We start from the raw sequence: 12,256 nt of genomic DNA, 5'->3' as shown, positions 1-12,256 counted from the left end.
TCATTGTGTGTTTTACTCTATCTAAGTATACAGGACTGCTATGACAACCTAATTTCCCCTTGGGGATGAATAAAGTCATCTATTTATCTATCTATCTGTCTTAATCGTATCTTGTGTTTTATGTGACTAAATAACAAACCTTTTCATCTCTTGCTGCACAGTAATTTTTCTAGGGACAGGTGGAGGGGAAGGTGCAGGCTGTCCGGTCTCTGTCGACCGTGTTGCATGGTTTGAGGCCATAGTATTGAGCAGCAAAGACACCAGGTTTCTGGCTGCTGACTCAACTGTACTATGGACCTAAGTTATTTCAGGAATAGCATGTTTCAGTTATAATAGCGACATGACACGATGATGTGGTCTATGAATTAAATGCGATTCTAGAATGTCCCGCTGACGGTGCAATAGAATGTTATCATAGATTATAGCTTCTTAATCAAAGATGGAATGTTGTTTTAGAAAGTTTGAGCGTTTGTAGTGAATGTACCCCCATTTTTCTGAGTATTCTCTACACACAGGAGTAACATAGGCTACTATAACGATCAAATACATACAAAGACAAAGCATGGTAGTGTTTTAATACTAAGGCACAAGTTAGGTTATTTACATGTGTCTGTGGTGCGCCATTTTGGTGGTCTTGTTGGGACATGTTAGCAGCATAGGTTTAGCAGCCAGGACTGTTAAGAGATTGTTGAAAATGGTTACACTACAGCTGACAAGATACAATCAGAAAATGTAACGATGACGTTACAACAACACGGCTACATTAATGTAATGGAAATGTAACAGTGTTTACAATAAAATACTGACTGAAAATGTGTTTTGAGTGTAGACAGTCTCCACAATCTTGAAACAAAACTGTCTTCCTTTTCTTCTTCAGTAAATTGAATTCTATGAGGAGTTTTCAATGCCTGGGTGGTTTCCAGCTTTCTGACCTCTTACAATATAAGAGTTTACAGCTTGAGCCCAAATCAACTTTCAGATGTCATTTCCCCTATAGACATATCAAATTATAAATAACAGTTGGGTCTTGAAGAAATTGTGAGTTGATTATGATGAGAGGAAAGTGCAAATAATTTATATAAATTTGTGCAGCATCCCTCTGTTTTTATCTTTTTTCCCCAAACCCATTACTCCTCTCCTGAAGCCTCAGACTGAAAACTAAACTCTAACTCCATCACTACAGATATAAAACTGTTTACACATGCCTAACTATTAACAGTCTGATAATATCTTCCAGAAAAATACAACATTTATCTGGTCACAACATTTCTTCAAAGAACAATTACATTTACTTTAAATATATTATGCTGATGATAATTGCCTACTTATAATTAAGTAGTATTTTGAATGCAACTTCTACTATGTGTTAGGTGCATGTTGAGCATTACTGTGGGTGTGTGTTTACATTACAATGTGCATAGTGTATGTACTCATTTTGTGTAAGAAAACTGGTCAAATATACTGTTGTTGAAATATATTGGGATTTTATTGAAAACAAACTTCTGCACACTTGTATCTCAACCACCAGAACATTTTAATTGTCCAGTACTTGACCAAAACACTTGCAAAACATTTAAGGCAGTTAGGTCATCTTATAGTTAATCTTATACTAGTTTTTTTTTTTTTAACAATAATAACTAACAGAACACCATTCGCAGCATAATATGTAATGCAACAGATTTGAGTTACACTCAATCAGCGATATTACAGCACTGGTCAGTTATAAAAGCTGATCTTCTCATAAGCAGGACAGAACATGCATCACATCATTTTGTACTGAGAAGATACATAGTGAAATAAGACAGAACTACATCATCCATGATCTGTCTATGAAATGCAAATCCCCACGTAACTGTATGCAGATATTTACCTTTAGAAAAAAAGATTTACAATTCGGATGTATACTGTCTGAAATGTTTTTATACCCTAGTTAAGTAATTATATTTTTTGACACCTAACTTTAAACATGTTTTTCGGCAAAACCTTTTTGTTCATTTACTCCTGTTCATAACAAAGCCAAAGCTCTCAAATGTTGCCTAAAAACGAGTAGCAGTACAGTAGACATTTGATGCAATCATCTTTGGTATCTGTCAGTTTTTGATACTTGGTGCTAAAGACACATTTCAGTCACTACCAAAAAGTATCAAGGTTAAACAGTGACTCTTAGAATCAACATACACTATAAACAAAAGTATTGGGTCAATTACACCAACAGGAAATTTAATGACATTGCATTTTAAATACAAAGACAGCTTTGCAGCTAACAGCCTCTACTTTTTTGGGAAGCTTTCCACAAGATTTTGTTTTTCTATGTTTCTGTGGAAATGTTTGCCCATTCATGGAGGAGAGCAATGTACAGGTCAGGCACTGATGTTGAGCCACATGTGGCTCACAGGATAACTTCAGTTATGTAGACTTATTTCTGTAATAGCTGTTTGTCTGATTGCAGTTGATTTTGTCATCTCAGTTTGTCTGAGAGGAAGGCATTCATTTGTCAGAGATTTTACTTAAACACCATCAGTTGGATGTTCATAACAGCCTTATTTGAAACAATACATATTTAGATTTGTTCAGAGCAACACCTGTGCATACACATCACCAAACTAAAATCAAAATAAATGTTATTAATATATTGCTAAATATAATATTGTTGCATGCAATAAATGGTCAAAACCTTGTTGAGTGTGTACTGACTGAATTGCAGTTATGTTTGATCCTTGCAGCATGGGAAGATTCAGTTCTCTGTCAGTTGAAAGTTGAGCAAGTGCTCGAACAAAGTCCTGAACTCTATGTTTAAATTGCTGTGTAGATATTGTTAAAATTATCTTGTTTACAATAATGAAGCTGTAGATTTTCCTGCTGCAGATTTTTCTCCTGTGTGGATCCATTCAGATAGATGCGAGATGCGATGCTGAAGACATTCACTGCCCTGTCACTTTTTCGTTTAAACTGGTTACTGGGTTTATCCCGCGGAAGGAGGTAGAGCGTCTTTCTCTAGCATCTTCAGAGTCTGCCGGACTCCCCTCTCCACTCTGCGGAAGTGCAGTCTCTTCCAGAGGCTCTGCTGCTGCTTACGTCCTCACTCCAGATCCCTAAGGAAAATCTGCACAGAGGGGGACAGAGTCATTGACACATGCTAACAATGGACATCATGTAGGAATATTTCCTAGTCAATGCTAATGAAGAGGCTTGTGTCAGTGAAAAGGGGTACTCACTGTTTCAAGTATTTTCTAAACAATTAGAAAATAAAAATACAAATCCTAACAATGGTCCAAGCTTGCTAACTTTGTCTCAAGAGCCTAGAAGACTATAGATAATCTTACCTTTGATTTATTTCTCTTGCAGAGAATATTTGCCAAATGAAAACAAGTCAGAAAGAAATAAGGTGAGGTGCAATACACAGTATATGTATTTCCATTTTATGTGTTCTGTTCTGTTGTTTGCTGTGTTATAACAGAATTACACACAGTATACAGTATTAGTACATTTGGGAGGGACTATGCCTCTCGCCTTGCTCTTGCCCACACAACCTGGACCCAAATAAGCTGTAGAAAACGAGCTGAGACGAGACATTTTGTTGTGGACATAAAATTCTAAAAATCATTGTAACAGCTGCACTCCTATCAAAGTAGGATGGATTCAAACATTTGTAGAAAATCTTGTCACATTTAATCCATAAATATAAGAATCAGCTTTTAAAAAAAACATACTGGTCAAGTAATACTTAGAAAACAAGGAGCTTGGTGGGTTTCATTTTACCTTTTATATTTTATTTGTTTTTATGAATTTTTTTCTCTGAAATGTGTACCTGAAGCTGCTGCTTGACGCGTTCGCAGTCCCAGGAGGAGGCATTCTCTCGTATCACACTGAGGATAGGGTGCCAGTCCTCTGAGATGTCTGAGCCTTCAGTGACTGAAGCCAAGACCCTGACCTGCCGGCCACTGCTGTTGCAGCTCTTGGGAGCACCTTGGTCATACAGGGAATGCTTCCCCACATCGCTGAGAGGATTCAGATACAAGCTATAGCCATGCAAAACAACACATCAGCTTATTAAGAATACAATGACACTCTTAAAATATTACATTACATTAGGTTAAATTAGATTCAACTTTATTGTCATTACACATGTAACAATTACAAGGCAACGAAACACAGTTAGAATCTAACTAGCATCTACATATGCAACAGCTAGCATACATTAATGTTAATGAAGAGAATCACGTGAATGATCACTTTTGTAGTGGGTTTCTTCCACAGAGTATAGCAGAGTTTGAATTAATAATGTGTGCTTGTCTCTCTATTCAACCACGGTAATACAAACTTATTTGTAATTCTGCATATGAATGCACTTGAAGACTTGTTGAGTAACTTGATTTTAAAAATGTGGTGACATCAGCTTTGAGGCAAGCAAAATGTGTTTTTTTTGTATATATCTGTGGTGGTTAAGGAAAATACAAGAATATGTGGAAGTAGTGACAAGCTGCTTACTGTACAGTGTGGATGCTGGGGTGTTCCCTGCAGGCATCCACCAGAGCCAGAGCAGCATTATCTCCGATGTTATTATAGGCCACATTGAGCTCCTGGAGTGTGTGGCCCTGGAGCCTCTGAGCCAGCTCCAGGGCCCCCTGGTCCCCAAGTCCAGTGTGCATCAGGGACAGGTGCGTCAGGGACTGGTTTTCTGGCAGTGCCTCCAGCAGGGTGTGGGCTCCAGACTCCAGCAAAGGGTTGCCACACAGTCTGGAGAACATATTGGAATAATGAGACAATTCTGGTCTTCAAACTAACAACACACTGTACAAGCAAACAGTGACAACAACAAGGGGCCTCATGGTTGCTTTGATAATTGTCAGAAATAGATCAAAAGTAGAACTAACGGATTCTTTATTTTGGAAAAGTGAGCTAAGCAAAGAGCAACCATTTCAATCACAAAATTGAGTTGAAATTAAGTAGTGGTGGCACAGCATAAATACAATTTAATTAAATTTATTTATATAAAACAAAATCACACCAAAATTTATTCCATGACACTTTAAAATAGAGCAGGTCTAGACCCTACTCTTAAATGTAGTCTTATATACAGAGATCCAGCATTCTCCCCCTGAGCAGTTACTCGGTGACAGTGATAAGGACAAACTCCTTTTAGCAAGCAGAAACTTCAAGTTTCAAATAGCAAACCTGCAGCACTTGGGTATGTATTGGTCTCTGGAAACCCAGAAAAAAAACCCAATAAGGCTGTGTACACTTCACTTGATGGGCACTTTGAAGGTAGCAGGGTACATACTCAATGCACAGATGGGTGGAAAGAACCAAAGTTACACTGGGAACTCCAGCTCATTTTTGCTCTGGGGCCTCAAACTGACTTGATCCAGATCATCTACACAGGCTCCAGTTGTGATACAACACCATGTCTAACCGGTGAGGTGACATTTTATGTCCCAAAAACTAGCTTCAACTAGCTTGGCTGGCTGGATCAGACAGCCAAGGTCTCTGCCTTTGTCTGCTTCACTTTGTCTGGACCCTCCCCCAAGACCAATTTACCTTGGGAGACCTTACCAAGGACAAACAGCCCCCGACAACATAGCTCCTAGGATCATAAAGGTGCTCAAACCCCTCCACCATGATAAGGTGGCCATTCATGGAGCGGGCCTCTGCACGCCTCTGAAACATTGTATGGTCACTGGAGACAGTGCCTTTGGAGAGGCAGACAGAGGGTGTGTTCCAACTATATCAAACTCCTCAGCCTCCCTGGAAAAGTCTACGTCAGGGGCTGGAAAGAAGAGTCCGTCTATTAGTTGAACCTCGGATTCGGATTCTGGGCTTAGCCTTAGAGATAGAGTGAGGAGCTCGGACATCTGGGAGGAGCTCAGAGTAGAGCCGCTGCCTCCACATCAAGAGGAGCTAGTTGAGGTGGTTCAGGCATCTGGTTAGAATGCCTCCTGGACGTCTCCCCTGGAAATTGTTTTGGGCATGTTCATCTGGGAGGAGGCCCCAGGGCAGGCCCTGGACATGGTGGAATGACTATGTCCCTCACCTGGCCTGGAAATGCCTTGGTGTTCCCCCAGATGAGCTGGTGGAAGAAACTGGGGAGAGGACAGTCTGGCCTTCCCTGCCGAGACTGCTTCCCCCGCGAAAATTTAAATGTTCCAAATTTAGACAGCAGCACTGTAAAGAGAGCATTCTATTGAACACCTAGGCTAAAAGAACAAAAACACATTAATAAAAGTGTAGTCTTACTGTAGAGATCTAATAGAACTCTTGGGGTCTAGTAGCAGATCTCTCAAGAAGATGCAGGACTTAGGACCCAGGCTGTTAAACTGTAGACTGAGGACAACAGAGACAGGCAGACACAACAATCACAATAAAAAGCATTCACATGCTAGACATGCATGGTAGTCATCCAAAATCAATAAAAATGCATTTACAAGCAGCACTAATGATGGCTGTGTTTAACACTGTCAAGTGACCAACGAAATCGCCATGAATCATTTTAACAGAATATGGCTCGATTCAATATATTTTACTGTTAACACATCCAATGACCCATTTATATCAATGAGGATAGCATTGAAATAACTAATAAGGACAGATATTGTACTTGATGATCATTAAAGCTCCTTGCATATCGTTAAACTCTTCATCTTTATTTTGATCTTTGTGACCTGCATATATTTACTTAGCCATAGTTCACCAAACATTGCTAAATATTATTGTCATCTAATTGGTAGCATTATATGTTATATATGGTATATATTGCCTGTTCAGAATCAGGCAAAAAATAATACTTACGACTAACTTCTATTACTCCCTAGATGACTGCCAGGGGAAATAAACAAAGTGGATATGTCTCCTCACACAACCCACAGGCCCCAACTGCATTGTAAATACCGCTTGGTAGCCTACATCTGGGCACTCAGAATTGTCCTGATCTAAAAGCAATAATATAATTACCTCCATAATTTCCATTCATTTTTGACTGCCAGTGAAGGAAAACTAAGTGGATGACTCAGATCAATATCACCATGAGTTAGAGACCATACCTTTCTGCAACTGCAATTGCAAAAGAAGAATAACTGATGATAGTGTAGATCCAGAAGTACCTTTAAGATAATAATACCTCAAGAAAGCGCATGGTGTCTTCAGGATGCCACTGTACAGACTCAACCTGCTAGCTCAAAAGCCTCAACAATCCAGTAGGAGAACCTATTCAATTCAATTCAATTCAATTTTATTTAAAGTGCCAATTTATAACAGAGTTACATCAAGACACTTTACAGGTGTGTAAAGAACACATAAAAAAAAAACAGAAGAGAATCAGAGAGAAACAGGTCCCAGGGCTAAACCCCACACTGAGTAAGCATTTGGCGACAGTGGCGAGGAAAAACTTCCTCAGGCAGAAACCTCGAGCAGAACCAGACTCAGTGTAGATGGTCTCCTGCTGCGATCGGCTGGGAGGGAGAGGGGGGAGAAGAGAGACAGGGAGACGGAGAGAGAAAGCCTAGGGCTGTGTGATATAAACTTACAAGCTTTTTTGCGACTATTTGAAAAGTATCATGAAGTAACTTTTGTGGCAATTTGGTGCTACATAAATTGAATTGAGTTGAATACTGCTTCCTGGATGAGGCTTAGGCGCTTGTAGATTGATGCCAAACCCTGCCTTCCAACTGTACAGAAGGTCCATTCTCAATGGCAGCTGCCAAGGACCCCTGTCAATCAGACTGAGGAGTGTGGAGAATTATATATTCAATATGCCTTGGAGATCACTAGGAGCAATGGGTGCTATCATGGATGCCTAAAAAAAGAATGAGGGGAGTGGAGGGCATCTATCCCAAGTAGGGCACTGCTCGCTTTGATTGCCACCATGGTTGTGTGATGGAAATTTTGTATACTTTGTAGTAACCGTGACATAATGTTCACTTTTACTTCATACTTAATGTAGTTAATCTGTAGCTTTAGTTGTGTGGTGTTATAGTCACCAAGTAATGACCTGGTGAACTGACTGTTATAGCCCCATTATAAATTACATCCTGGGTAAAGCAGAGGGCAGGAAGAGATCTTCCTCTCACAAGAGATAAAACTGAATTGGGGTACTAACAGTTATTGCATCCTGTCTGTTTTTCCTTCAACCTGTGAAGGAATGTCTTTGAAGCTCCAAACAAAGAACCAGAGACACATCAGAAAGTATAAAATGGGATGAAGTCTTCAACCAGTGGGGCACAACTCTGAACTGCTTGCTGCCCTGTGGTTCTGTGTGTTGCCTCCTCTCTATAGAGATTAAAACATTTTGGTGCATGCTATCTTCCGTGTTTTCCTTTGCTTAACTCACTACAGGCAGAAATTAAATTGCCGCAACAGTCGACCATGACTTGTCTACTCATAAGGCAAAAATGCCTAAATGGACTTTCTTGTACTGATCCAAAATCATCACAACTACTAAACAAAAGACCTGGCACAACAAGTAGCTCTCACAGTGTTTTCCCAATCATCAGACATAGGCACCTGTGCAAGCCATACCTGAAAATGAATCTGCCCAGTGCTCACGTTTCTCCAAACAAGTAGGTAATGAATGCGTGAGCAAGTTCACAAAGTGAGGAAATAAAATTAAACAGCCCAACCAACTGCTTAATACAGGCAGTGTATTAAGCTGGTAAGCAAGCCAGCACAAAGACAAGTGTTTGAAATGCTAGGATAACTTCTTCCTGAATTTCTCTCGAGATCAATAAAGTATCTATCTATCTATCTAGTCAACACATAGGGCAGAAAATTGAACTCCGACCATAAAGACTGCACACTGGCTCAGTGTTTTCCACTGTCTCTTCATAGCAACAAGGTGCTGCGGTTGATTACTGGCTAGTGCAGGCCATTTCTCCTGCTAGAGCTCTTGATAAATGCACTGGCCTGGAGCTGGAGATGGTTCCCAAGCCATATGGTAGCGGTCCTGTATAAGGTCTCAATATGTGCAAAGCTTGATGAGGCATGTCCACTTTGTTTGTTGTCATTGGCAGTCAGGAAGGAATGAAACAGAACATATCTTTCTTTTTAGTACTTCTTTGTTGTTTTAGGATCTTCACTGCAAACCACAACAAAAGAATTATTGAACTTGTCTCACTTGAGGTTATGTGTGTGTCTGAAGGCAGGCCACAGCATGTGAAGCATGTCATGAGTCAGAAGACAAGAGGACAAGTCCAGTTCTTCAAGGTGATAACTACAGGAGAAAATAACATGTTAAAAAATGCTATTACAAAATTTAGCATACCAATTCTTTGTATTTCATATACTGATTTCTATAAGTACAATAACATCTCCCTTAATTTCAACAATACTTTGAGAACAGTTTATTGCTGCTGACTTCAAGCACTTTAAATTGTACACAGCTAGGCAGCACATCTCCTCTCGCTGAGCAAAATTTTGGTCTTATCCGCATATTGGGCAACAAGACTAAGACTTAATCAGTCAAGTTTGTGAAGCTGTACTGGCTCCTCTTGACTAACATAACTTCATAATGGCCAACAGCTGCAACTTGAACTTAGAAGGATATTTGGATCCACTTTGTAAATAAAAAACATTTTTAAGTAAAATATCATACAGAGTAGAAGAAAAGAAAAGAAAAGAAAAGAAAAGAAAATTCATATATTGAAGAAGTGCCAGTAAAAAAAAAAGAAATCAAAAAAAAAATATCCATAGTTCACCTTGCAGGGGTGCACGAAAGCACAGTACTCAGTATAAAGCATTTGAGTGATGTCATGCGAATGTTGGTGAGGCGGATGGTTCTGATAGAGGCCAGAACCTCCGCAGTCAGTCTGGGATTCTGAAACTCATACAGAAGGACCAATAGATCCATCAGTTCCTCTGGTGGCTGTGGTTTGCTGAGCTCTAGGATTAAACAAAATAAAAGGTTTTCATTACCCTACAATTTAAATAAATACACCAAATTCATTCACTCTTGGCTCAGGCAGGGCTCAAACAAAGATGCAACAAACTCGTGGTACACAATGTTGGGGCAAATTTCCACCCACAGTTTCTTTTTTGATTTGGTTTATCTCAACTCATGCTGTCTAGCTAAGTGTAAAAGAGGGCTGTCTTATGCAATCACAATGTAACCCCTAACTCATTTATATTTATATATAAACCAAGAAAGAAAGAAACTTTGATTGAAGGGTGGAAAAGACTCAACAAAGCTACAATTTTAGTTCCCCTGGTGATAACACAAGGTTACATCTAATAATCAAGTACATCTTGATGTGTTCAAATATTACAAAGTAGCGTTGCCAAGAAACCTGAGCTAGCTAACCAAATCATCAGTAACACTTAACAAAGCTCACAGACTGCTGGGGAACCTCCATGATGCATTGAGCTTCTCTCTCCTTCTCTAGTTCTCCTTCTGGACACCTTCATGTCACATTAATGCATTTTACTAACTTGGCTTCTTCCCTGGAGTTTCTGTGCTTTCTCGTCTCGCAGGTTCCCATGGATTGTGTTCGGACCTCCTGCTGTGGTCTTGCTTGACACCGACTACTGTTATTACCACTTAGCCATACTTCTACATTATTATTATTATTATTGCTACTACTACTGTTGCTATCATTATTGATATTGTTATTTACGTGGTGTACTGTTCACCATTCTCCATTCACCATGTTATTGCTGTTGCTATGCATCTTTGTCGGTGTGCCCGCCCCTCTCTCCCTCTCATTCTCTCTCTCCCACATACACGTACGCACACAAACCAACCGGTTAAGGCAGATGGCCGCCCACCTGGAGCCAGCGTCTGCTCTGAAGTTTCTGCCTTCTGAAAGGACTGTCAACAAGTGCTTGCTCATGGGGGGTTTGTTGGGTCTCTTTGTACTAAAAACTTAACTAAAGAGTTTGGTCTAGACCTGCTCTAATTGGAAAGGGTCATGAGATAACTTCTGTTGTGATTTGATATCAATAAATTGAACTGAATTCCCTTAGTGACATTTACGAATAATGTCAAAGAAAATGAAGCATAGCTGGTGACCACCCCATCCTCAGTAACACTGTTAGAACTAGAACAATTGAGTATCAATAACATTAAATTCTTTGAGCAAAAGTAAACACAGAGTCACAAGGTGTTATCTTGAATGGATAGTCAAAGAAAATTGGGTAGTTGAGAGCAGTCCATTGAGCCCATAACTGTTCCTGTACAGCTGAAGATTTAAGACATCAGGCAATAAGGAAAAGATAAACAAGTTTTAGGTTTGGCTGGCTGGGTATTTAGCTTTGGTGGCTTTTGTTGAAACGTGCTTATTACTGCCACTTTTCATGAAAAAAAAAAAAACAAACAAAAAATAAACACAATCACAGATATGGCAGAACATTAAAAAGAAGGTTAACTTATTACAGTAAACTTTCAAAATGTTGAATTCGTTATGCATTAATGGCTATGATTATTGATAAATTAGTACTTAACATTAACGAATTAGAGATTAACCACTAATACAGATAATTTTTCTTGTGCAATGATCTAATGAAGTAATCAAACCGACAAAAATTATAAATGCTGATTGCCATCCACTTGCTTGAGATTACATTGACTTCATGTATGTCGCCAGCAAGCAAAACCATGATGTACTTCTATGCATGACTGGTGGAGGCTGCACAGCCATTGGCCATGATCAGAGCCAAGTTCCACAACTGAATTTGTCAGAAGTCCTACTGGCACCGATTAACCTCAATTATAAAGTAGTGCAAACAGAATTCATATGGACATTCCAAAACAGATTACAGTCAATATGTACACCCAAGTAGTTCCAAAAATGAATGTGAATAAAGTGAATAAACTTTCACGGACCAGTAGTGGAGAATGATTTCCCAAATATGCTGAATGAAACATCATTTCCTTCATTTCCTTATTATTTACAATACAGTAAGATGATCATTATCACAGCACTGCACAAAATTTTTAACCTCCAAACTATAGCCAGAAATCTTGTCTGTATGCATTAGTTTGGTTCACCTGAACCTGTCACATCATTATAATGGAGGACATATGCTGTACCACCAGTCAGTATTATCTACCAAGGGAACTCTCGCACGTCATCACAATGGCTGTGTACATTTCTCCTGCGGCTACAGACAAAGCACCCACAGGCCATCTTTCTTATCTCTGGGGACCAACCATGCCTCTCTTTCCCACTATCTGCCCACCTTCAGCCAGTATGTCACCTGCCCCATCTGAGACAATAAAATACTGGACTTGTTATATGCTAACACCAAGGAGGCATATAACTTATCACCC

The 12,256-nt window shown here is 39.5% G+C and overlaps 1 protein-coding gene across 1 annotated transcript in view; it reads right to left on the bottom strand.

Moving 5' to 3' along the window:
• Positions 1-1,515: 1,515 nt before the first annotated feature.
• The window catches only part of nlrx1 (NLR family member X1), a 43,029-nt gene continuing 32,288 nt past the window's right edge, over positions 1,516-12,256 (bottom strand). Inside the window, exons 7-12 of the mRNA XM_046388069.1 lie at positions 9,687-9,870; positions 9,107-9,202; positions 6,235-6,321; positions 4,489-4,737; positions 3,809-4,019; positions 1,516-3,103 (exon numbers count right to left, since the gene is read on the bottom strand). Coding sequence (XP_046244025.1) covers positions 3,080-3,103; positions 3,809-4,019; positions 4,489-4,737; positions 6,235-6,321; positions 9,107-9,202; positions 9,687-9,870 — 851 coding nt within the window. The 3' untranslated portion in view covers positions 1,516-3,079. The remainder of the gene's footprint in view (positions 3,104-3,808; positions 4,020-4,488; positions 4,738-6,234; positions 6,322-9,106; positions 9,203-9,686; positions 9,871-12,256) is intronic.

Source organism: Scatophagus argus, chromosome 5, assembly GCF_020382885.2.
Source record: "Scatophagus argus isolate fScaArg1 chromosome 5, fScaArg1.pri, whole genome shotgun sequence".
Taxonomy (NCBI): domain Eukaryota; kingdom Metazoa; phylum Chordata; class Actinopteri; family Scatophagidae; genus Scatophagus; species Scatophagus argus.
This window is presented reverse-complemented; position numbering and strand designations above follow the sequence as displayed.